The following is a 24,000-nucleotide window of genomic DNA, read 5'->3' as shown; positions in this document are numbered from 1 at the left end:
ACCGTGTTTACTGTGATGAACACCCAGAGGTTAATTTCAAAGCTCAAAGAAGAGGCTCTTGACAAATTCTTTGACCATTTTGACGATCGTATCGACAATGCAATGGCCCGAAGATAAATGGTCTGAGTTATTGTAAAGTGTACTCTTTTGGAAAGGTCGCAGTCCTTATCTATCCTTAAGTCAGGAGCAGAGGAAGGAGTATCAAGAAGTGAAGAGGAACATACTATAAGTGCATCATATGACCTCTGAATATTATTATGAAAGGTCCCGAAGTTTGAGGAATGACGAGAAGATTACTTTCCTTAATTACGTTTATAAGATACAACAATGTTTTAATAGATGGACAGAGGCAGCTAAAGGGAGGTACATGGCTGATTTAGAAGAATTGATAGTACTAGAACAATATCTACGAGGAATTCCTAAACATATTCAAACGTACTTGAGAGAAGGAGGTGAGGAGATTTGATCAAGCCGCTTAGCTGAGCGAAGATTATATTATCAGTCGTAAACCTTCTTCAGAAATGAAGTGAACACGTTCAAAATTTATTACAGAAGTAGCATTGATATTGTTCCTTTACAGAATGTGATAGTACCACAGCAACAATTGTCGTATCGTCCTCCTTCAATTATTGTTAAAGACTAGCAGAAGGTTGATATTGTCTGCTGTAAGTGTGACAAGAGAGGACAGGGTGAAGACGAAAATAAACCCAGCTACATTTGCACGATGAAAAGGACAAACCCAAAGAGCGTGGATACCTTTAAATCATATATTTATGAAGGTATGGTAGCAGCAATAGACTGGGGTGAGTGAACCCCGGTCCAATATTGCGCGACACGAGTTGCAACCATAGTAAGGTGAGACAAGGAGTACAGACGTTGGTGGTGCAGTCTCTCACAGGACACTCGGTTATTTTGAAGGGAATAGGAAAATAAGAAGTTACCCCTTTTTGCCATTTGAAACTGTCATGTGAGTTGGTGACAGGTAATTTTGATTTTGCGGTAAAGGATTATTTGGCCGTCGAAGGAGTAGAAGTCCTGCTTGGTAATGAGGTTGGTGGAGCACCGTTTTTGCCTTCTCCCACTATAACGGAGAAACCATTTGAGTATACTCCTATGAATGAACTCGAGAAGGACTACCCGTATCTGTTTCCTTGTTTTGTAACAACAAGGATTATGACGAAGAAAGTACCTGATGAAAAAGGCAAAGAAATCGAAGGAGAAATGAACTTTGAGGAATTTTTTTCCAAAAGGATGGTTCCCTTGAAGGTGTGCAAGAGGAAAACTCCCGAGTAACATCAAGAGAAAAGGAACGACTTACGAGTAGACAAGAAGACAAAGAAGATATGGACCTGGAGGAAATAGAAAACTCAGAGTTAGAAGTAGGAAAAGTTAGGAGTAAAAGGTTAATAGGACTGGAATGAAAAGATGCAACGTTAATAGAGTTATTTTGCTGTGTGGTGGATGAGACGGAGACACGGCAGTCTCTGACCTGTTATTATCTTAAGGATGGTTTGCTTATGAGGAAGCATAGACTCGCCAATATCCCTGAGAATGCTGAATGGGCGATATACCATCAGATATTGATTCCGACACCGTTGAGTAGACAGGTGATCGCCATAGTGCACGAAACGGAACATACATTATAGCGTTAAGGAAGATGAAGGAGATAATTATGAAACACTTTTTCTGGCCTGGCGCGCATAAGGACGTAAGCAAATTTTTACATGCTTGTCACGTATATCAGATGGCTGGAAAGCTAAACGAGTACATTAAGAAAGCTTTTTTACTCCCGATAGAAATGGGAGGAGAACCCTTCAGCAAGGTAAAAATCAACATTGTGGGAACTTTACCAAGGACGAGAAAAGGTCAAGAATATATGAAAACCCTGATGTGTCCAGTGACAAGATACCCTGAAGCCATACCCGCTCGGAACATCAGTCCCCAAAAAATCTCTGAGAAGATACTAGATTTTTTCACTAAGTCTGGTATTCCAGAAATAATTCAAAGTGACTGAGGAACTAATTTAACGTCAAAATTATTTCAGGACAGTGAAACTGTTGGATGTGAATCAACAACTATAAACTACATATCATCTGGAGACCAGAGGTGCAAAAGAGATGTTTCATCAAACTTAGAAAAGTTTGTTAACAAAGTTCTGCAACGAAACGGGGAATAAATGGGATATCGGAATACCGTAGATGTTATTTGATGAACATAACGCTTATCAAGAAAGAATGGGATGGACCTAAAATGGAATGGTATTTGGATGAGAAGTATGATGACTGATTAAAATGTTAGCAGAAAAATGGAAAGACGGACAGGAAACGTATGTAGAATATGTTAAGAATTTGAGGACAAGGATTGGCGAGAGAAGGAAAGTCTTCCTAGAAAACCTTATAACGAGTCAAGAGAAAGTGCAGAAAAGGTTTCATATGACAAGAATGACAGACAGTTTTCAGTAGGACAACAGGTATTGATATTCTTGCCGATAAGGAGATTCCCACCCATCAACAAGTTCCAAGAACCATTAAAGATTTTGGGGACGATCAATGACCTAACCTACGTTACAGGAATCCCAGGAAGTAGGAAAAGACAAAGGAAAGTACATGTTTGCCGACTGAAACGCCACCTAAGCGAAAACGAGACTGAGGCTTTGGAAGTGGGTATGGCAAAAACAATACCGTCCACGGAAGACTACGACGGATGTAAGTTAGAGGCCATAAGTAATGTGAGTAATTCTTCTATCATTCAGAACCTGGAAGAGAAACTATTTCATTTGAATCAGGAGTAACAAGAGGAATTAAGCCGATTAATCAGAAGTTTCCATAAAATTGTCTCGTACATCGTAAAATTAACCAACTTGACGAAGCATGAGATACACCTCAAAAAAATAAAAGGACCATTTAAAGAATGTGAGTATTGACTATCGCCGTATCACTGAGAGTCCATGAGAAAGGGAGTGGACTATTTGTTACAAAACAGATTAGCCAAACAAAGTTCTAGACCTTACAGTTCTCCAAGCTTGTTAGTGAAAAACTGGACTTATTTTTAGGATGTGTACAAACTACCGAAAGTTTATTTTGACCAGTGTGGCCAATAATTTTCCTCTGCTGCTCATTGACCACCTACTCAACAATAAGGACAAGCAAGATTCGTCTCCAAGATTGACTTGTTAAAAGGCTATTATCAAATTCCTTTGGACGAAAATGCAAAAATTGTTATCAGCCTTTATAACCCTATTTGGAATATATATATACACCGTCATGCCTTTTGGCCTAATGAACAGCCCCGCTGCTTTTCAACGAGTAAAGGATAACCTTCTAGTATTGAAAGAAGGAACAGGCATATATCTCGACGATATTGTAGTATATTCATCGACCTAGGAAGAACATCTCTGAATCCTGAAGAAGGTATTTAAAAAGCTCTGAGAAGCACACTTGCCCATTAACCTGGAGAAGAGTGAATTTGGAAAGGAGACAGTTTGGTACTTGGGATTGGAAATAGGAAGAAGACTAATCAATCCGGTAGCCTCTAATGTCGAAAGAATTTGGAAAGCATCACCCCCCATCAGGAAGCAATTACAACATATTTTAGGGATGGCAGGATTCTACCGACGTTTCTGCCCGACATTTTCGGCTATAGTAGCCCCTTTGATAGATATGACTATCCCCAAGAAAAAAATTGTATGGACCAGCTAGTGCCAGGAATCCTTCTACAAGATGAGGGCCTTATTAACTTTGTAACCGATACTGCAAGCACCTGATATCAACAAGTAATTCCTTATCCAAGCGAATGCGTTGGATAATGGGACCAGAAATGTCTTATTGCAAGAAGACGAGGAAGAAATTCTTCATCCTTTTTATTTTATGTCGTCAAAGCTGAAGAATCATCAGCCAGCCTACTTGACAGTTGAAAAGGAACTGCTAGTGTTAGTCGCAGAGATAAAAAAGTTTAAGGTTTCTGTGAATCGACAACAGAATGAGGAGATTATGGTGTATTCGGTATTCGGATCATAATCATTCAATTTTCTTCATGAAGATGAAAAATAATAAAGGATTAACTAGTATGGTATTAATGTGAAGCATATATCGAGTAAAAATAACGTGGTTGCAGATTGTTTATCTCGGGTGTAATCGGTAGATTCAGGCCTGGAATAGAAATCTTTTATGAGAAGAGCTATTTTACGAAGCTGGTCTAGCATAGAATAAATAATTTATTCTTGTATTTTATTCATTTCCTTTGAGTATTCAAGAGGTCTATAGCCAACTCATAAGGTGAATTCTCTCATGAAGGAATAAGTTTGGTATTTAAATTACGTAAGAATTTCGTCGTTTATATCACTGTAGTCGTCAATCATGTCAGTATAAGTAAATTTACTTTATTTTTAAGAATTATCTTTTTATATCACGTATTTTTTTTCATTACCAAGTCTCACATAATTTGATTAAGAGTGTTATATGACCCTAAGAGGTATGAATGAGGTCTTGTGTAGTTTTTCTATTGAGGTATTGTGTCATGTTTGTGAGAAAATAAGCAATTCTTATATTTGCCATGTGTTTTGGAAGGTTCTCAAAAAACCCACTGTAAGTTTTTATCGTTATTTCACTTTCGAGAACAGTAGGTGGGCGGAGCTGTTGAGTGAGAAACTTGCCTTGAAATCAAGGTTCGTCCCCCTGAATTTTTAACTAGGTAGTAACTTTGCCGTCACTAGGCACCTGACACAAGCCACGGGAATTATCTATTTAGAACAATCTAGAAAATACTAGGTCAATATACTTGTTTCCCAGGTATGCGTAGGGCAGAAGATGATCAGCCTATCCTGTGAAGGAGTCAGTATCTTTTCTTTCAAGTTCCTCGAGAGTCTCCTCTCTAGAGTGATTGTGTGCCCAACATATGTTATGTGTCGTGTGTTGAAATATTGCTGCAACTTTGCCAGGAATTTTAACTTCATTGTGTTGTGGTGAGTTCTGTTAATGTGTAAATTTTTGTGCCTGACCTAGGGAGATTTAAAGAAAAGATTGAAATATATTAACTTTTGCTTATTTTTTTGTGAGCTAAACTCGTAGGTTTATCAGCTACTTTATGTAATTTCTTTGAGAGTTTATGTATATATATACCATTATGGCTAAGATACAAGAAGGTGATAGAAAGGCTTCTTTTGTCTTTGTTGGTGATTTTAATGCTCACCATAGGGAGTGGTTAAGTTCTATCTCTCCTACCGATCGCCATGGCTTAAGAGCTTTAGACTTTGCCTCTGAATCAGGCTGTGAGCAAATCATAAATGAAGCTACTCACAGGTCTGGTAATTGCTTGGACCTCGTATACACTGACTCCCCTGGCGTTATAACTAGTAAGGTTGGTTCTCCAGTCGGGACATCTGATCATGCCTTGATTTCATTATTAGTGAAGACTGAGCAGCCTGTCCCTGATATATCATATTCTTGTAAAATTTATATGAAATCCCAAGCAGACTGGAATGGGATTTTACATGATCTTTTGTGCTTGAATTGGTCACAATTATATAATAGTGTAGATCCTGTTGTCCCTTTGAATGAGAATCTAGTCAACATAATTGATAGGCGTATCCCTTCTCGTGTGCTAAGGTATCGAGTGAAGGACAAACCGTGGTTCAATGATGATTGTAGACGTGCTTATTTGGAGAAACAGGAGGCCTATCATCTTTGGAAGGGGAACAGATCAGATTTGACCTGGAACAACTATACTCAGCTTCGAGCTTTTGCTCAGAGAGTTTATGTCTCAACTGAAAAGGAGTACAATTTAACCATAAAAGAAACACTTTCTGGTACAACTCAGGAACATAAATGGTGGTCTACCCTTAAATCTGCACTCTTTGGTGTAGATGCAACAGTTCCTCCTTTACTTAAACCAGATGGCTCAGTCACTCACTGTCCAAAGGAAAAGGCAACCCTTTTGGCTGATGTTTTTGACAGTAAACAGAGTAATGAAAAACTTGAACTTCCTCATTCCTGTTTTCCTGAGGCTAAACTAACTAGTTTAGCTTTTCGATCTCGTGAGATTAAAGCTCTGTTGATGGACCTTGATGCTTATGGAGGTGTAGACCCAAATGGTATTTTTCCTTTGTTTTTTATAAAGACAGCAGATTTCTTAGCTCCAAAGTTATCTGTTATTTTGCGCAAGTTAGCAAGAAGAGGAGCTTTTAGCACTAGTTGGAGAATTGGTAATGTTACTCCTCTATGTAAATGTGTTTGTGGTAGCTCAAGTCCCACTGATTACCGCCCAATTTCCATAACTCCCATATTATCTAAAGTTTTTGAACGTCTCCTGGCAAAACGTCTTAATAGGTTTGCTGAAGGTAATCATCTACTCCCTAGTTTGCAATTTGGTTTTCGTAAAGGCCTTGGAGCATGTGATGCCCTTCTTACAATCTCCAATGCTGTACAGAAATCCCTTGATTGTGGTCGGGAAGTTCGTATGATTGGCCTTGATTTTAGTGCTGCCTTTGACCGTGTTAATCATGAGGCCCTTGTTTTCAAACTGAAACAGTTGGGAGTGGGTGGGTTGTTTCTTAGCATTATTATTGATTTTTTAAGTAATAGATCTCAAAGAGTTGTTGTTGATGGGCACCATAGTGATTATAGGAATGTGATATCCGGTGTTCCACAGGGTAGTGTTCTTGGCCCATTACTTTTCATACTATATACACATGACATGTGGTTTGGCCTAGAAAACAAGCTTGTTGCATATGCAGATGATGCAACTCTCTTTGCATCAATTCCATCCCCTGAATGTAGATCTAGGGTTGGTGAATCCCTTAATAGAGATTTAGCTAGAATTAGTGCATGGTGCAAATTATGGGGTATGAAGTTGAATCCTAACAAAACTCAAAGTATGATTGTAAGTAGGTCAAGGACGGTGGCTCCTCAACATCCGGATCTCAGTATTGATAATGTTTCTTTAAATATGTATGACTCTTTCAAAATTTTAGGTGTGATTCTCGACAGTAAATTTACTTTTGAGAAACATATAAGGTCTCTGTCTTCTTCAATTGCACAAAAAATAGGCTTATTGAGAAAGTCTTTCAAGATTTTCGGTGATCAATCTATTCTGAAGAAGTGTTTTAATTCTTTCATTCTACCTTGTTTTGAGTATTGTTCTCCTGTTTGGTCTTCAGCTGCTGATTCTCATCTTAATTTGTTGGACAGAAACTTACGGTATATTAAATTTCTTATTCCTGATCTAGATATTAATCTCTGGCACCGTCGTTCAATTAGTTCATTATGCATGTTGCATAAGATTTTTCATAACTCTGACCATCCTTTACATTCAGATCTCCCTGGACAATTCTATCCTGTTCGTAATACTAGGCAGGCAGTTAATTCTAATAGCCAGGCCTTCTCCATCACGAGACTCAATACTACGCAGTACTCTAGAAGTTTTATTCCAGCTGTTACCAAGTTGTGGAATGATCTTCCTAATCGGGTGGTTGAATCAGTAGAACTTCAAAAGTTCAAAGTTGGAGCAAATGCTTTTTTGTTGACCAGGCGGACATGAGTCTTTTTATAGTTTATTTATGACATATTTGTTTTTGATGCTGTTAATAGTTTATATATGACATGTCTGTTTTGACGTTGTTACTGTTTTTAGAATGATTTATTGTTAATTTGTTCTCTTCATTAATTTATTTCCTTATTTCCTTTCCTCACTGGGCTATTTTTCCCTGTTGGAGCCCCTGGGCTTATAGCATCTTGCTTTTCCAACTAGGGTTGTAGCTTGGATAGTAATAATAATAATAATAATAATATATATATATATATATATATATATATATATATATATATATATATATATATATATATATATATATATATATATATATATATATATATATATATATGATCTTATGAGGTTTGATTAGTGTAGGGAAAATAGAGTAGTTTAGCAATGATTTACTTTATATTTCATTATTACATTGAAAAGAGGTTAGCCCTCGTATAGACGTAAGTCTATTACGTTAATTAGGTAAGACTATCGTCAAAAATTTCATTATATACTTCATTCAAGTTAGTAATTTTATTATTTTTATTATTATTATTATTATTATTTTTTTAATATTATTTTTATTATTATCATTATTATTATTATCATTTTTATTTTCTAAGATACAACCCTAATTGGAAAGCAGGATGCTATAAGCCAAGGGGCTCCTAAAGGGAAAATAGCCCAGTGAAGAAAGGAAACAAGGAAAAATAAAATATTTGAAATAAAATAACATTAAAATAGATATCTCCTATTTATACTAAAACAAATTTTAACAAAACATGAAGAAGAGCAAAAAGATAGAATAGTGTGTTCGATTGTACCCCGGAGCAAGAGAACTCTAACTAAAGACAATGGAAGATCATGGTACAGAGGCAATGGCACTACCCAAGACTAGAAAACAATGGTTTGATTTTGGAGTGTCCTTTTCCTTGAAGAACTCCTTACCATAGCTAAAGAGTCTCCTCTCTCCTTACTTAGAAGAAAGTGGCCACTGAAAAATTATAGTGCACTAACCCCTTAGGTGAAGGGGAATTTTTAACATTTATGTAATCTCAGTGTTGTCAGGTGTATGAGGCCAGAGAAAAGTATGTAAAGAATAAGCCGAACTGTCTGGTGTATGTGTAGGCAAAGGTAAAATGAGCCGCAACTAGAGGGAAAAATCCAAGGTAGATGTAAATTAATGATATGTTTAGGAATTAACTTTTTATTTCGATTTTTTTTTTTTACAAAGTCTTACGTAAACGGTTTTAAGAGTGTTATGTGAACATATGGAATATGGACAAGTGCTTAGGTAATGTTCTTCTATATTTTTATGAAGTGTTGCATCATGTTTGTCAGATAATACGCCATAAGCAACGTGTTTTGGAAATTTCCCGAAAAACCCAGTGATAGGATGTTATCTTTTTTTTTATAATTCAGGGACAAAGGGTGGGTGGAACTAGCTGAGCTGACAGAGAGTCACCTCACTATGTGTGATAGTTGCCAAAGGAAACCCAGGTTTTGTTTCCTTTTTTGTGAGTAAGAGTTCGAGAGGACAATACTTGGTAGTTTTGACACCTTTGCTCATTCCCCAACGCTTCCCAGTTCTTCGGGAAGTTTCTGGAAGTGCCTAAGTTTTATACATAAAGGCAACCCCCAGGGATAGATATATAAATAGATAATCCTAGCCTTAAGACAGCCATCATCCCCTCTCTCGCTCTCGCACGCAGCTCAGTGTATTAATTTAAAAATGTTCAGTGAAAATTCAATGTTTTGGTTTCACTAGTACTTATAATCATAGTGAGTACTTATAAAAATTCTCAGAGAATTTTTGTAAACGGGCCTGTAGAAAGGTTAGGTATTTTTACTGTGGACTGGTTATATATTTTTCGTTAGGTGTCAAACTTAAATATTGTATTCAGATTTAACGTTAAGTGAAACAGGTGACTATAATTTTCATAAGTGTTATTTCTCTTTCTTAGTCAAAGGTATATTCAGATTTAACATTTTCATGTCAAGAAAATATATAATTTTCAGATAGTGACATTTTAGTTTTAATCTCAATTTTGTTGTGACTTGATATTTCGACTGATTTATTTGCTTATTGTGAATTCTTTCGAAGTCTTGTAATTTATACAGAACCAATTTATTTTTATAAAGATTGTATTATTACTTTCACCATTGTTTGTAATTGTATTCCTCACATCCAATTATGAACTGAAGTTAGACCTATCTGAATATTCATAATAATAATTACCAAATTTTCTTTTAAGTGTACTTAAGAAATCTTTGGATATTCAGAGATTTATATATTGCTTCCTGGGAATTATTAAACTATTTCGGAGGTTATGTAATCATATTTTATAATGTAACAGTTTTAATGTAAATGCAAACAAGTGAGTTTCGAATTCGAGAGGTTGATCAACTGGTCAGTCGTGATACATAGAATATTATACATTTAGTTCCCAGTCACTACCCATAGTATAACATATATTTTGGTTCCCAGACCAGGGAGCCATAATCATACAATCTATTTTTGGTGCCCAGACCTAGGAGTCATCACCGTATAATATATATGCATATATGTATATATATATATATATATATATATATATATATATATATATATATATATATATATATATATATATATATATATATATACAGTATATTGTTGTTATCATTATTATAGTTATTATTACTTGCTAAGCTACAACCCTAGTTGGAAAAGCAGGTGTTATAAGCCCAGGGGCTCCAACAGGGGAAATAGCTCAGTGAAGAAAGAAAAAAAAATTTAAGATGAGCAACAAGACTAAAATAAATATCTCCTATATAAACTATAAAATACTTAAACAAACCAAGTGGAAAAGAAATAACATAGAATAGTGTGCCCAAGTGTACCATCAAGCAAGAGAACTCTAACCAAAAAGACAGTGGAATACCATGGTACAGAGTCTATGGCACTACCCATGATTAGAAAGCAATGGTATGATATTGGAGTGGTCTTGTCCTAGAAGAGATTCTTACCATAGCAAAAGATTCTCTTCTAACCTTAAAAGAGAAAAGTTTCCACTGAAATATTACAGTGAAGTAAGAAGAATTGTTTGGTAATCTAAGTGTTCTCCGGTGTATGAAAACAGAGGAAAATGTTTAAAGAATAGGCCAAACTACTGAGTGTGCGTGTGTGTAGGCAAACAGAAAATGAACCGTAACCAGAGATAAGGATCCAATGTAGTACTGTCTGGCCAATCAAAAAACCCCATAACTTTCTAGTGGTAGTATCTCAACTGGTGGCTAGTGCCCTGTTCAACCTAAAAAATTATAATTAAAGATAATCTAAATAGAATAGTGTGCCCGAGTGTACCCTCAAGCAAGAGAACTGTAACCCTAAAGGGAGGTTGAAGTGCACTGTTTTTTTGTTTTGCTCGATTTCTTTTGATATATATATACTGTATATATGAATACGTATATATATGATATATATATATATATATATATATATATATATATATATATATATATATATATATATATATATATATATATGTGTGTGTGTGTGTGTGTGTGTGTGTGTGTGTGTGTGTCGTGTGTGTGTGTGTGTATTCATGTTTTTGTAACCTTTGATATTTTATAAGAGGAAAAAATATTTGAAGAAGAAATTTAGCTTTTTCAAAAAGCAGGGAAAATTAATTGAAATTCTATTCACATTTTGAATTACAATTTATTACATACCTAATCATTCTTTTTTTTTTTTTTTTTACTTCATTACAGGATGACTCCTGTATTCAATGAATTTGACCGGTGTAAGATCAGACTATGGAAGATCTCCGATGAGGTTATAAGTCCCTTGTTGAGGCTGTTTCTCATCTGGGGAACAGATTGGGAACAGAAAATAAAATTCTTAACTTGCCCAGAGAACAAAAATGTAGAGATAAATAAACTAAAGAGGAAGCTCTATCCAGATCAGCTTAAGACGTTGCAAAAGTATCCTACAGATGTTGCTAAGTGGGATATAACCCTTATTTGTCTCCTTTTAAAACATTGTAAAGGAGTCTTTGCTGGAAAAGATGACACTGCTTGGTCATCAGCAAACGGTAAAGAGCCAGAATGTCTTATCACATGTTTAAAAGACATAAGAAACTCTATAGCTCATGAAGACCTCAATCTAAATCAAAAAGATTTCTTTGACAAAATTGAAGAAATCCGTACACTAATGGAGAGAGCACTTTGCAGTGTTGGCAAAATATGTTCACATGTCAGCCAGACAGAGATTGATGCAAATGTTGCTAATTTCAACAAAAAGCTCAATGAAATAAGAGATGCAGACATTTCGCCAAAGACCCTTGATGAGTACAAGAAGGAATTGTTCTTCTCTGAACAGATAACATTGATAAGGAATAAAGGTGTTCCATTCTTGAAAGATGTCTTGAATCGAAATACAACCATAAATCCACTATCCTTAATAGTGAAAGGAGATGGAAGGCAGTTGCCAGTGAATGAAATATTCACAGAAATAGAACTGAATCAGGATGGAAAGAATGAGGAAGTTTTACTGGAGGACATAATAGATGTAACCTCGGGTTCTGACGATGGAAGTTTTATTTTGCTCAAAGGACATGCAGGAATGGGCAAGAGCACTCTAGTGAAAAAGATAACATCTGATTGGGCCAACCAAAGACCCTCCATCAAAGGCCTCAGCTCCTTTCATCTGCTCTTTTATGCAGAATTAAGAGATATTCTTAATACATTTGATAGGCTTATTGAATGCTCTTTGGGAGAAGAAGTTCATCGCTCATTCAAGGATGGAGACCTTGTTAAAGCTGTCTTAGGACAAAAAACTCTGGTCATCTTGGATGGCTACGATGAGGTCAATAAGAGTTCATCTGGCCTTTTCAACCATATTCTTTCTTTAAACAAACTCTACAGCCAATTAACTGTTATTGTTACGACCAGACCTGAAGCTGAAGAGAAACTGAATGCTCATCTCCAATCCAGAGCTTTGAATGCTGTTCATCTTCGGCTTATAGGAATTAAAGCCAACAAAAGAGAAGAGTTTGTAACCAAATACTTCTTGAGTCTACCCAAAGATTCCCCAGTTTTACAAGAGCTAGATAAACTATTAGAATTCCTTAAGAAAACTGAACACAAAATGAGCATAGTGTGGGAAGTCGCCTATAATCTCTGTCTCTTCACAATTCTTTGGATGTTCAAACCAGATGATGTAAACAGAATCACAACTGAGGCTGAGCTCTACTGGCAGATTTTCCTTCTAATCATCTCCAAATTAGAGGAGCGTTTGCAGAGGAACCCATCTACGTGTGACTTAGATTTAAGTGTCTTGCAACACAAAATAGCTATATTTCTGGAGGAACTCTCTTTGGAATCTCTCAAAGGATTAAAAGATGATTTTATAAATCTTCCCCAATCGGTCTATCAAAGATTGGCTGATCTATGTCTTAGTTTGGGAGTACCAATAGAAGAGTTGGCTGGAGCCTTCCTAAAGAAAGTCACCTCCTTCAACAACTCCTATTACACTTTCCCTCATAAGGGTTTCATGGAGTTCATGGGAGGTTACAACATCTATAAACAAGTGACCGGCCCAGATGTGGATCTATTGGCAATACAGAAGTGGAGTGATGAATTATCTCAAACCAGCATCCCATTACAAATCCTAACAAAAATGCTTGCTCTCCTAAGGTCAACAAAAACTACATCAGTGACAGACTTTGTGAAAGAGCTGCATGGGGGCTCTCTCCCTGACTCTCTGGAGAAGTATCAAAACCTACTTATCCAGACACTAAGCATTTTCCACGTGGGGGAAGTGGAGGTGCCACTGGCAACCAAGATTGAGACCCTGGAACTCCTGGAGAAGTCAGGATTGAAGGACAAAGACTCCTTCCTGAAAGTCATGCACAATATCAAGTGCGATGACAAACTATCACGTTGGATAGCGCAGAGGTTTTGCTTGATTGATAACAACACTAAAATCACTGACTCATCATTTGAGTCTTACATCGCCCTCCTTGCAGCCACTGATCCTCCTCTCCCAAACAGAGATGAAATTGGAATTTTTATAGACCTCAAAGAAAGTATCTCCGGCTTCGAGGTACTAACCAAACATCTCTTGCGACACCAGGTTTACCCAAGAGAAATATCCCTTCATCACAGCTTTAGAGAATTTACGTCTATTAACGCAGAGGAAACAGAGTCAATCAAAAGTCTACTCAGCAAAGGGTAAGTTTTGCCTTTTCCTTTGCTTTTCTGACAGTTATTCTGAATATCAGCCTACTTCTTAACTAACATCATCAAATATTTTTATGAAAAAGATAGTGATACATACATAAACACACGCACACACACACACCCACACACACACACACACACATATATATATATATATATATATATATATATATATATATATATATATATATATATATATATATATATATATACTATATATATATATATATACATATATATATATATATGTATGTATATATATATATATATATATATATATATATATATATATATATATATATATATATATATAAATATATATATATATACATATATGTATGTATGTATGTATGTTAAGCCTACTTTTAAAGAGAAATGAAGACAGACATGAATAATTAGGCTACAAACTTTAACACAATCCTCAATTTGAGTCTCATAGTCTATATCCTTTATATTACCAGTATCATCATCATCATCATCATCATCATCATCACAGTCATCATTAGATTCATTATAAAAAAAGTCTCAAATTTACTTTCCTTCTCATTTATAGATGATATAAATTTCAATATTCCACCAAATTATTCCTTTTTACTTTTCATTCTTATCATCATCATCATCATCATCATTATCATCGTCATCGTCTCCTTAATCATCTTAATCATCATCATCATTCCACTTAATAAAATTCCCGATCGAATCTAATAATTATTTCTTTCTTTTCTTCTCTTTGGAACAGTTGTGAGATTTACAAAGGCATCTGGAACCCAACGTTTCAAATCCCTCCAAATGTGAATGGACTGAGAGTGAGGCTTCCGGACCAAGTCAGCCTCGACGCCTTCTGTCGATCTTTGCAAAAGACAAAAGAGATTCAATATTTAGGTGAGTTAAAATAAAGGATGACAGATTTTCTGTCTTCCTTTCCTCTGAGGGACTTTATGATATTTCGCCTTCTTCCCCTTATCCCATTCCTGTCATTCGTTCTGTTAATATCGTTATTATCATTATTTCTATTATTGTAACTATCATTATTATTATCATTATTGCTCTATATATTGAGAATTTTATATTCAAGGCTCAATCAAGTATCTTTTTTTTCTTAAATAGGACAATATTGTTTTCATCTGATTTGAAGTAATTTAAAAGCTTTCGATGCTGAGTTTTCATTTATTTCCTTTCTTATATAAAAAGGAAATGATTCAGTTCAAAGGTAACATCACTACATCACTATAGTCACTATTGATTTCACAAATAATGATATTAATGATGGTGACTAATGAATAGTAATGATCATGATGGTAATGAAGTGGAAACTAGAATCGGGAACAGACTGTGATTATGATAGTCTCTCAAGGCTACGCCTGACTCCGCCTCCTTTCTGCGCTGATTGGTTCTCTACAAAAATGTGGGCGGAGTCATTCGATCTCAACAACCAATCACCGAAAGGGACGTGAAAAGTATTATCTCGACCAATAATATTGCGATATTCCAATAAAACTGTGTTATTATTGGCTAAGTTTCTGTATACGGTGCCCTATACGAGTGTATCATGAGGAGACTGATGTCATCCCATAAGACAATAGAAGCTACTATGCTCTCGTGCACACACATTGACTCACACACACATTAACTAACGCACACAAGGATATTGACTCACGCACGCACACAGATTAACTCGCACACACACATTGACTCACGCACGCACACAGATTAACTCGCACACACACATCAACGCAAACCCATAGCTTCTAACTTTAGTAGTTTCGTCTAAATTCGTTGTTTCAGTTATCATTATTCCCATTTGGTCTTTTCCTTTAAAATCTTACGGAAGAAACAGATAGAAATTGATTGGTTGTAATTTTTATTTTCCTCAAAGTTGTTGTTGTTGTTGTTTTTCTTCTTCTTCTTCTTCTTCTTCTTCTTTTTAAACCTTTTTCTCTTTCAGATATTCACTTTAGTGTCAAGGATGTCAGCAGCGTCAGTCACCCAATTCCTTTCTTGATGAGGGATCCATATATCAATGTCTTTGTCAGCGATGTCCAGGAAGAAGACATCGAGAAGGTTGGGGACATCCTTCGGGCATTGCAACCACAGGATGCAAGGAGGTGAGGAGACATCATTCCTTAAGCGAGAGAGAGAGAGAGAGGAGAAGAGAAGAGAGAGAGAGAGAGAGAGGAGAGAGAGAGAGAGACGATATAATTATTTTATTAATTTTTTTAACAGAAAAATTTATTTGAAATAAGACTTTAAATCGACATCAGATTTGGAGAAAGAAAAATCTCATAGGCCTATTAATAGAAATAGTCAATTATTAATTATTATAGAAATAGAAATAAGTTTATCAATTTGTACACTTTTCAAAAGTTACTTAAAGGTTTATTCTAATTTTCAATTCATATCCTATTTGGGATCATTAAAAATTAATTGCAATACTGTGTACGTGAAGGTGCGTGTGTGTGTGTGTTTGTGTGTGTGTGTGTGTGTGTGTGTCTGGAGGCACTTGTTTATCTTAACAAAACAAGATGTCAATAAAACAATAATTAAGATTATGATTGACACCATTTCCTTTTCCTTTCATTTCATGCGATTTTTCTTCTTTTCCTTCTTCTTCTTCCCAACAGATCCTTCTTTTCAATCTGCTTTCCTCGGTGTTCCAAGAAGAGGAGGAGTCCTCGGGATTTCCTCCTCCCAATGATGAATTCCTTGAAGGGAGTGAGGGTGAGAGACTTCATCTGTTTCCCAGAAGATGAACGACCAGATGACGAAGCCTTACTTAGAGAGATGCGTCATAAGGCAAATGAATCCACCGGTTGTGGGGATGTTGAATGGTGAGTTTGCTTCTTCTTTTTCTTTTCCTTCTTCATCTGTATTGTACGATTTCTCTCTCTCTCTCTCTCTCTCTCTCTCTCTCTCTCTCTCTCTCTCTCTCTCTCTCTCTCTCTCTCTCTCTCTCTTTTAACATTCCTCTTAAGCCTTTCAGCAGACCATAGGCCTAAAAAAGTAATCTATATTATTAGGTCCGGTAATTTTTCATATCGTGGGTCTTATTTTTTATGGTCTTCATGGTATTTAGGCAGCACCTCTCTCTCTCTCTCTCTCTCTCTCCTCTCTCTCTCTCTCTCTCTCTCTCTCTCTCTCTCTCTCTCCTTTAAGCAGACCATGGGCCTAAAAAACTGGTTCATTCTATAAAATCTGGTAATTCTTTTTATATCATAGGTCTAATTGTTAATGGTCATCACGCTATTCAGGCATCATCATTCTCTCTCTCTCTCTCTCTCTCTCTCTCTCTCTCTCTCTCTCTCTCTCTCTCTACGTTCTAAACCTTTCAGCAGGTGATGAGCCTAGATAACTGATCTGTATTCATTATAAGCCAAGTTTCCAAACTATTTTTCTTTTGGTTTTGGTCTATGATTTGTTTCTTATTAGTTTTTTTCTTTTCCTCATTCGATCACTTGATATTCCTTTTTATCTTCATTAATGGAATCAGAGACATTTCCAGAGAATGTCGTTGTGTGGATGATAGAGAGGTGTTGATGTGTAGAGCAATTTCCACCTCATTATTATCTTCACTTTTTCTTATTATTCTGCTCATTATCATTTGATTAGAATATCTGATTATGTTTGTTTGAATATCATTATTTATGTTTCCCTCCAATTCTTTTCACACCTCCTTCAATTCGCAACATATTCATCTTCCTCCTTTCTTTCACTCTGAATATTATTTCTTTCTCTTTAGAACAAAGATTTCCCTCACCATATCCTGTGCTATTTTTCGTTGGCTTTTGTGCTAAGTCATTGTAAAAAACCAAAGTCTATTTCATAATGGTGTTTTCTTCTTTGCTCGGTAGGGAGACTGATGCACAGATGTTCCATATATAATTCTAATAGAGAGAAAATGATGACGATCCCTGAGGCGACAACTAAACAGAAGAAGAAGAACTTCAATATCATCTGACCCTTTTGTTGTCAAACAAATGTCTCAAAATGTTGATCACTAAATTCTAATTCATAAATTGTCACTAAATGATTCAGGTTTAACTAACTTTTTATGATGATTTGATTATAAAAAACCCTTTCAGATCATAAAGGTAATTTTTTAATAGTAATGTGATAATATATATATATATATATATATATATATATATATATATATATATATATATATATATATATATATATATATATATAGATATATTCAATTGTTAGGGAACAATTAATATCTTTTCACAAAAAACTATTGTTTTTGGAAACTTTTATTGTGTTCATTCCACTGTTGGTTCTCTTTTCTTATATATATATATATATATATATATATATATATATATATATATATATATATATATATATATATATATATATATATATATATATATATATATATATATATATATATATATATTCAGAACTTTTCATTTGTTCAATCACTTCAATATGATTAATATTTTAATTAACAAATTAGCGTATGACTTATATAATGACATATTCTTATCAAAATATTGCAAGTGTTGTATGTGCTAAGATTCACTCTAAACATTGTCTATTATCTATTCATGTAAACAAAATCTATTTAAGTGATCTTGACGGAGATGGTTGAGCTAATGGTAGGTAATATGTAATAGTGGAGCTCATCATGAATAAATCTGTGAATAATAAAAATTGTGTTTTCATCACCTTTATATTTTTATTCATTTTATACTAATCTCCATTGATAATGTCATATGATATGTCCCTAATATTCCCTCTAAGTTCTGGACGGAATTTGTTCCAAGAAACTTGAGAGTTTAAGTCTGTAGAGCAAAAGCTCTTCAGGAAAGACTCTCTCTCTCTCTCTCTCTCTCTCTCTCTCTCTCTCTCTCTCTCTCTCTCTCTCTCTCTCTCTCTCTCTCTCTCTCTCTTTCTTTTAAGGAGACCATGGGCCTAAATAACTGATTATTTCTATAAAATCTGTTTTTTTTATATCATAGGTCTAAATGTTAATGGTCATCACGCTTCTCTCTCTCTCTCTCTCTCTCTCTCTCTCTCTCTCTCTCTCTCTCTCTCTCTCTCTCTCTCCTAGGGAGGTGAACAAAGACAATATCCTTACAAAGTCCTTCAAAGGAACAAAACCCGGCAATAAGAAAAAAAAAAAAAAAAAGAATATCTCAATACCAGTCCGACAGGTGAGTTCTTTGTGAAATCTCTTTTTCTATATATGGTTATTTGAAACATCAAAGTAAACTTATCAGAAGTAAATCTTTTTCTGTGAACTTACTTGTGAATATGAATCTGCTTTGCTGCTCAAGAATAATATCATTATTATTTCTCCATTTAATGATCAGAGTAAAGGAACATCACACAGAGGTATTTATTGCAGAGATTATGTCATTAGTAAAACAATTGGAATTTGTAATGCCCTCATATACTGATGCTATTTTCAATTGCAGATCAGATGGACTGGTAGGCAAAAGACTGACTGGCTGACTGACTGGTGCACAGGGAGATTGTTCATTGTCATCTGCTGGACCTAAGAAAAGCGGATATGTTAGACCAGCGTCTGTCAGACCCATTGAGTCAACATCTGATCAGAAGAGAAGGAACACAGAGCTGAAGGACATTGAATAAGAGAGACATAAGATGATGTAGGATTTTTAGGGTAAGAATTTTGAGTTATTTCTTTTTAATGAATTGTATAAAATGGATATGATAAGGAGTTACTACTTTTAAAGAATTGAATGAAAAGAGTAATATTTGTAGTTACGGTTCCTAAAGAAATGAACAGAAAGAGTAATATTTCAAGTAATATTTCTAATACAATTAATGAGAAGAGTAACGTAAACATTCATTACTTTTATTCACATTGATTATAAATCTAAAATAAATTTATACAATTACACTTGTTTTAAATCTCTGCACATTTGGGTACGTTTTTCACATTAAGCAATATCAAATTTGATTCTGTTCAAAGTATTTTATTTTATATATCTGCATGAAATAGACAAAGGTAGAATACATCGGGTGATTCTCTCTTCTTCTCATACAGACAGACAGAAAGAATGAGAGGGAGGAACACAGGAGTAATTATGACCAAATGTCTACAATAATTTCAGATTGTGGTTCCTTTTTCTGTTTTGTCTTTAATTAGTTACTTTTCACAGGGACAAGTAAACATTGTTCTGGGTTTTCAGACAACCCATTATTATTTTTAGATAATTATAGCAAAAGGTAACCATATATATAGGTATTGTATTTATTTAATCAATTTAGCATTGATCCTTAATCTACAGGTAGTTACTAGTTTTGTTTTCCAAAGTATATTTTTTGTATGTTTGTATATTCTCCTTTTAGTGCTTGCATCAGCTAGTCCTGCCTCGCAAAGTCCTGGGCTACACCTTCCCGGGGTTTCAGAGGACAGGACCGACAAGGGAAGCTCCAAACGAGGCCTCGCAGAACTGTGTGAATGATTTACTCACTCTGACTATGGCGGCTCTCCTCATCTAGGGCTTTTACTTTGGAGGATGGGCACTCTGCATCCATCAAGCACATGAGCGGGAGGGGCAAGCTTCTGTTAACGGCTTTGCAGACATTATCTGCATTCTGGACCCAGAATCTGACATCAGGGTGCAGCTCCCACAAAGGTCTATATTGCTCATCTCAGATTGATGGCGGTAAGTACCAGAAGTAGTCGTTCCTTAACTTTGGTCTTCTTTAGAGTCATCTTCCTCTTCTTTGTATAGTCTCATGTCTACAACTCCTTTATTTTACCATTTTTTATATCAGGTACTTAGTCAAGACAAAATTATATTTATCAGAAGTAAATAAGTTTCAATAAACTTACCTATTAAGTGTCTTATGTGTAACTTCAATCCTGTATAAAATTATATTTAATATTAAATCTATCTGCTTTGCCACTACAAAATCTTATTAATTTAGTTGATCAATCTTGTTTGGAAATTTAGGATCAGCAAGATTTCTGTTGCAGAGATTTTATCTTTTGCAATGCGCTTGAACTCTGTGATTGATGCTGTTTCCTTTCACAGATCAGATGTACTGGTACAAAAAAGGAGACTGACTGACTGGCTGACTGATACACCGGGATATTGTTCATCATCATATGTTGGACTCAAGAGAAGTGGACATGTTAGACCATCTTCAGTCAAAGCCCTTGAGTCAACTTCTGGTGAGAAGAGAAGGAACATATAATATTGGCGGACATTGGAGAAGGAAAAAAAGTTGAGGTATGATTTTAAGGAAATACTTTGGAGTTTCTCCAAATGAATTGAAGGAGAAAAATAAAACTTGCATTGATTGTTAATAAAGAATTGAATGCAAAGAATAAAATCATTTTCTTTTGGAAATTCTTTAAAAAGTTTTCTATAGTCATTATTATTATTACCATTATTGTTGTCATTACTGTTATTTATGATGAAGAATATTTTTGTGGAGAATCTACTACATTAGAATAATTCTCAAACCTTTTAATATTTCTTGTACTTAATTTATATTAATGTTTACTCTGTTTCTTTTATTTGGAAGTAGAAGTAATTCTCTTCATCAAATCAGCAGAAAAAAAGGGGAAAGAGGTTGGATGTCTCACTCCTGCAGTACAGACAGACAGACAGATATGCAGAGAGGAACACACAAGTAATTATCAACAATAATTCCATTCCTCTCTTTCTCCAAATGTCTATAAACAATTACAACTTGAAGTGTTTATTCTATTTTGTCCTAAATTATTCTGTTGTTTCTGTTTCAGAGACAAAAGTAAACATTGATTTAGTTTTCAAACATTCAACTTTTGTCTTTAGAAAATCATTAGAAATTAATAATTTCTAATAGGTTTATTATATGGATTTTACTAAATTGGTTTATCTTTAGTTATTAAGTATGATGCATTTAACATATATTTAAAAAAAAGAGAGATTAGTTTTATGTTTAAAGTATGATTTCAGGAGAATTATTTGATGAATTCCTTTTTTGGAAATTCGTCCATTTCTGGCAATGGCGCTTGCATCAGCTTTCTGGTGAGAGGTCGTTCTAATACGTCAACTTTTAGGGGGATTTTATTCAGGAATCTGGGCAGTGTGCATACAGCTAGTGAAAAGAGTTTGTCTAAAGGCATTTTGAGATATCTTTCCTAAGAGCTGCAAAACTGCATGAGACTGTGAATGGTCGGAAATATATTCTGACAACAGGGAGCAAAAATAAAATAGGACACCTCCCAGTGTCTTCATCCCTTAAATCTTAGATTATATCGATAGCGGTGAGTACCAGACTCACTTATTCTTCAACTCTATCCTTTTCTAAAGTAATTCTTTGCAAAATTCCTCTCAATTCAATTACTCAAATATTTTGCTCAAGATTGTGTCATTAGGCAATTGATATTTCTCCTTTTTTCGTCTTGGTTAATATTTTTGAATCATAAGACTTAGAATGATGAAGCCAATTGATTCTGAATTGTATTTTTGAATGTAATGAATATTTTGATTATTGAAATAAACATGGAATTTTTCCCTTTTAAAAATTATTCTCTCATACAGATAACCGGAAAGCTGAAAGATGCAACCCTTTATTTACTATCCGTCCCTTCAATTGCTATTTCATATCCGTCGTGAGAAGTCTCTATCCTTGGGATTATTCACTTGCAGGTTCACATCTGGTTTTCTCTGCGGACAAGATATATTTCTCTCCTTGAGAAACAAGACGAGGAAATCTTCATCCCAACAAATCCTCCTGAATCCGCTTGAGTGATCATTGCAGCCTCTTGGTTGATCGGAACTCGAAAGAACTCAAAGGATCAGCAGTTTGGTCACCGTCTTAAGGTAAGTGTCATCGGTGCTTAACCCTTGATCAACAGACAAGTGAAGTGACCCAAGTAATGGATTAATGGTTGAGGTAATACATTAAAGGGATTATTCAATAGGCAGTACAAAATTCATAGCATTTGAAGGAATTAGTCTATAATGATACAAAAAAAAATGGTGACATCTGAACATATAAACAAATAATAATAATAATAATAATAATAATAATAATAATAATAATAATAATAATAATAATAATAATAATAATAATAATAATAATAATAATAATGATAATACTACTACTACTACTACTACTACTACTACTACTACTACTACTACTACTACTACTACTAATAATAATAATAATAATAATAATAATAATAATAAACACGAGAAAAAAGAAGGTTTCATATGAATTATTATGTTGAAGAAGAGTTTTAACTCTTTTGGTTTTGCTATCATATCATTTAATCTTTTCAACTGGTTTTGTTCTGTCCTGAACCCTTTATGTAATGTTGGCTCATAAAAATGACAGAATATGGTTTGATATTGAATGTAATAGAAAAACATCAACATATGAGAGGATAAATAATTTCATACTATCTCAAAAAGAGTATTTTTTTTCTATTTTCTTCCCTTCCATCGTAGTTTTTTCTTTAGTTAAGCTTTTGGCTTTGTTTGAAACATTCTCTCTCTCTGTAAGTAGTAACAGCCTGTATCTCCTCATACAGTGTGGCACAGCCAAGTCCTCAGATATCAAATCAGCAAAGCAGCTGAATCACATCAAGAGTAGTAATGTGTCATTTGGTGACACCCCCATTGTTTCAAGTATCACCTGAACTGTAGCCCCAAATCAATTAGAACTGTGATGGGTGTGAATGTCATAACCCAATCTGTAGCTGCATCAATATATGTCTCTGTTGCTGCTCAAGATTCTGATAAGTAAACAAGTATTTTTTTCCCTGAAATGTAGTACCTACTATGTTTATTTCATTCACTGCACATACACTCATTCCATGATAAAATGAGTTAATGTGTAAAGATATAAAACTGATCTTCGTAACTGCAAATTTGCCCTCAGTGAGTGTACAGAATTGATTATTTTCAACATTAACTTGCAACAATAGCCTTTATGAGAAATATATTGATGTGGTTGACAAAACTGTAAATTAATCTTGTATCTAACATTCATGTATTTAACTTTTTCTTCCTAAAGTGGAATATAAAATAAGTGAACCCTTGAAGCATACCCCTCATGGAGATGGTAGCCCAAAGTACACGATGAACAGTGAACTTAGTTATTTTACCATTTTTTAAATATTATCATTTAATTCTAAGGAATAAAGAAAATGCACTTTGGTACTAAACTGTCATATCACTGTACATTTCACCACCTTTTCCAGTCTCTTTTTCCCTCGACTTGCACACGCACACTTTCAACAAAAGTTCCCGTTCTATCATGTATCACTCCATAGAG

At 34.7% G+C, this 24,000-nt stretch overlaps 1 protein-coding gene across 1 annotated transcript in view; it reads left to right on the top strand.

Moving 5' to 3' along the window:
• LOC137656490 (uncharacterized) overlaps positions 1 to 24,000 on the top strand; it is a 71,196-nt gene that overhangs the window by 24,734 nt on the left and 22,462 nt on the right. The window contains exons 5-15 of the mRNA XM_068390665.1: positions 1,251 to 1,388; positions 2,045 to 2,139; positions 2,494 to 2,728; positions 4,788 to 4,960; positions 11,272 to 13,734; positions 14,483 to 14,625; positions 15,689 to 15,848; positions 16,365 to 16,571; positions 20,221 to 20,387; positions 20,702 to 20,899; positions 22,480 to 22,541. Coding sequence (XP_068246766.1) covers positions 1,251 to 1,388; positions 2,045 to 2,139; positions 2,494 to 2,728; positions 4,788 to 4,960; positions 11,272 to 13,734; positions 14,483 to 14,625; positions 15,689 to 15,848; positions 16,365 to 16,571; positions 20,221 to 20,387; positions 20,702 to 20,899; positions 22,480 to 22,541 — 4,041 coding nt within the window. The remainder of the gene's footprint in view (positions 1 to 1,250; positions 1,389 to 2,044; positions 2,140 to 2,493; positions 2,729 to 4,787; positions 4,961 to 11,271; positions 13,735 to 14,482; positions 14,626 to 15,688; positions 15,849 to 16,364; positions 16,572 to 20,220; positions 20,388 to 20,701; positions 20,900 to 22,479; positions 22,542 to 24,000) is intronic.

The sequence above is a fragment of the Palaemon carinicauda genome, chromosome 17 (genome assembly GCF_036898095.1).
Source record: "Palaemon carinicauda isolate YSFRI2023 chromosome 17, ASM3689809v2, whole genome shotgun sequence".
In the NCBI taxonomy this organism is placed as follows: domain Eukaryota; kingdom Metazoa; phylum Arthropoda; class Malacostraca; order Decapoda; family Palaemonidae; genus Palaemon; species Palaemon carinicauda.
This window is presented reverse-complemented; position numbering and strand designations above follow the sequence as displayed.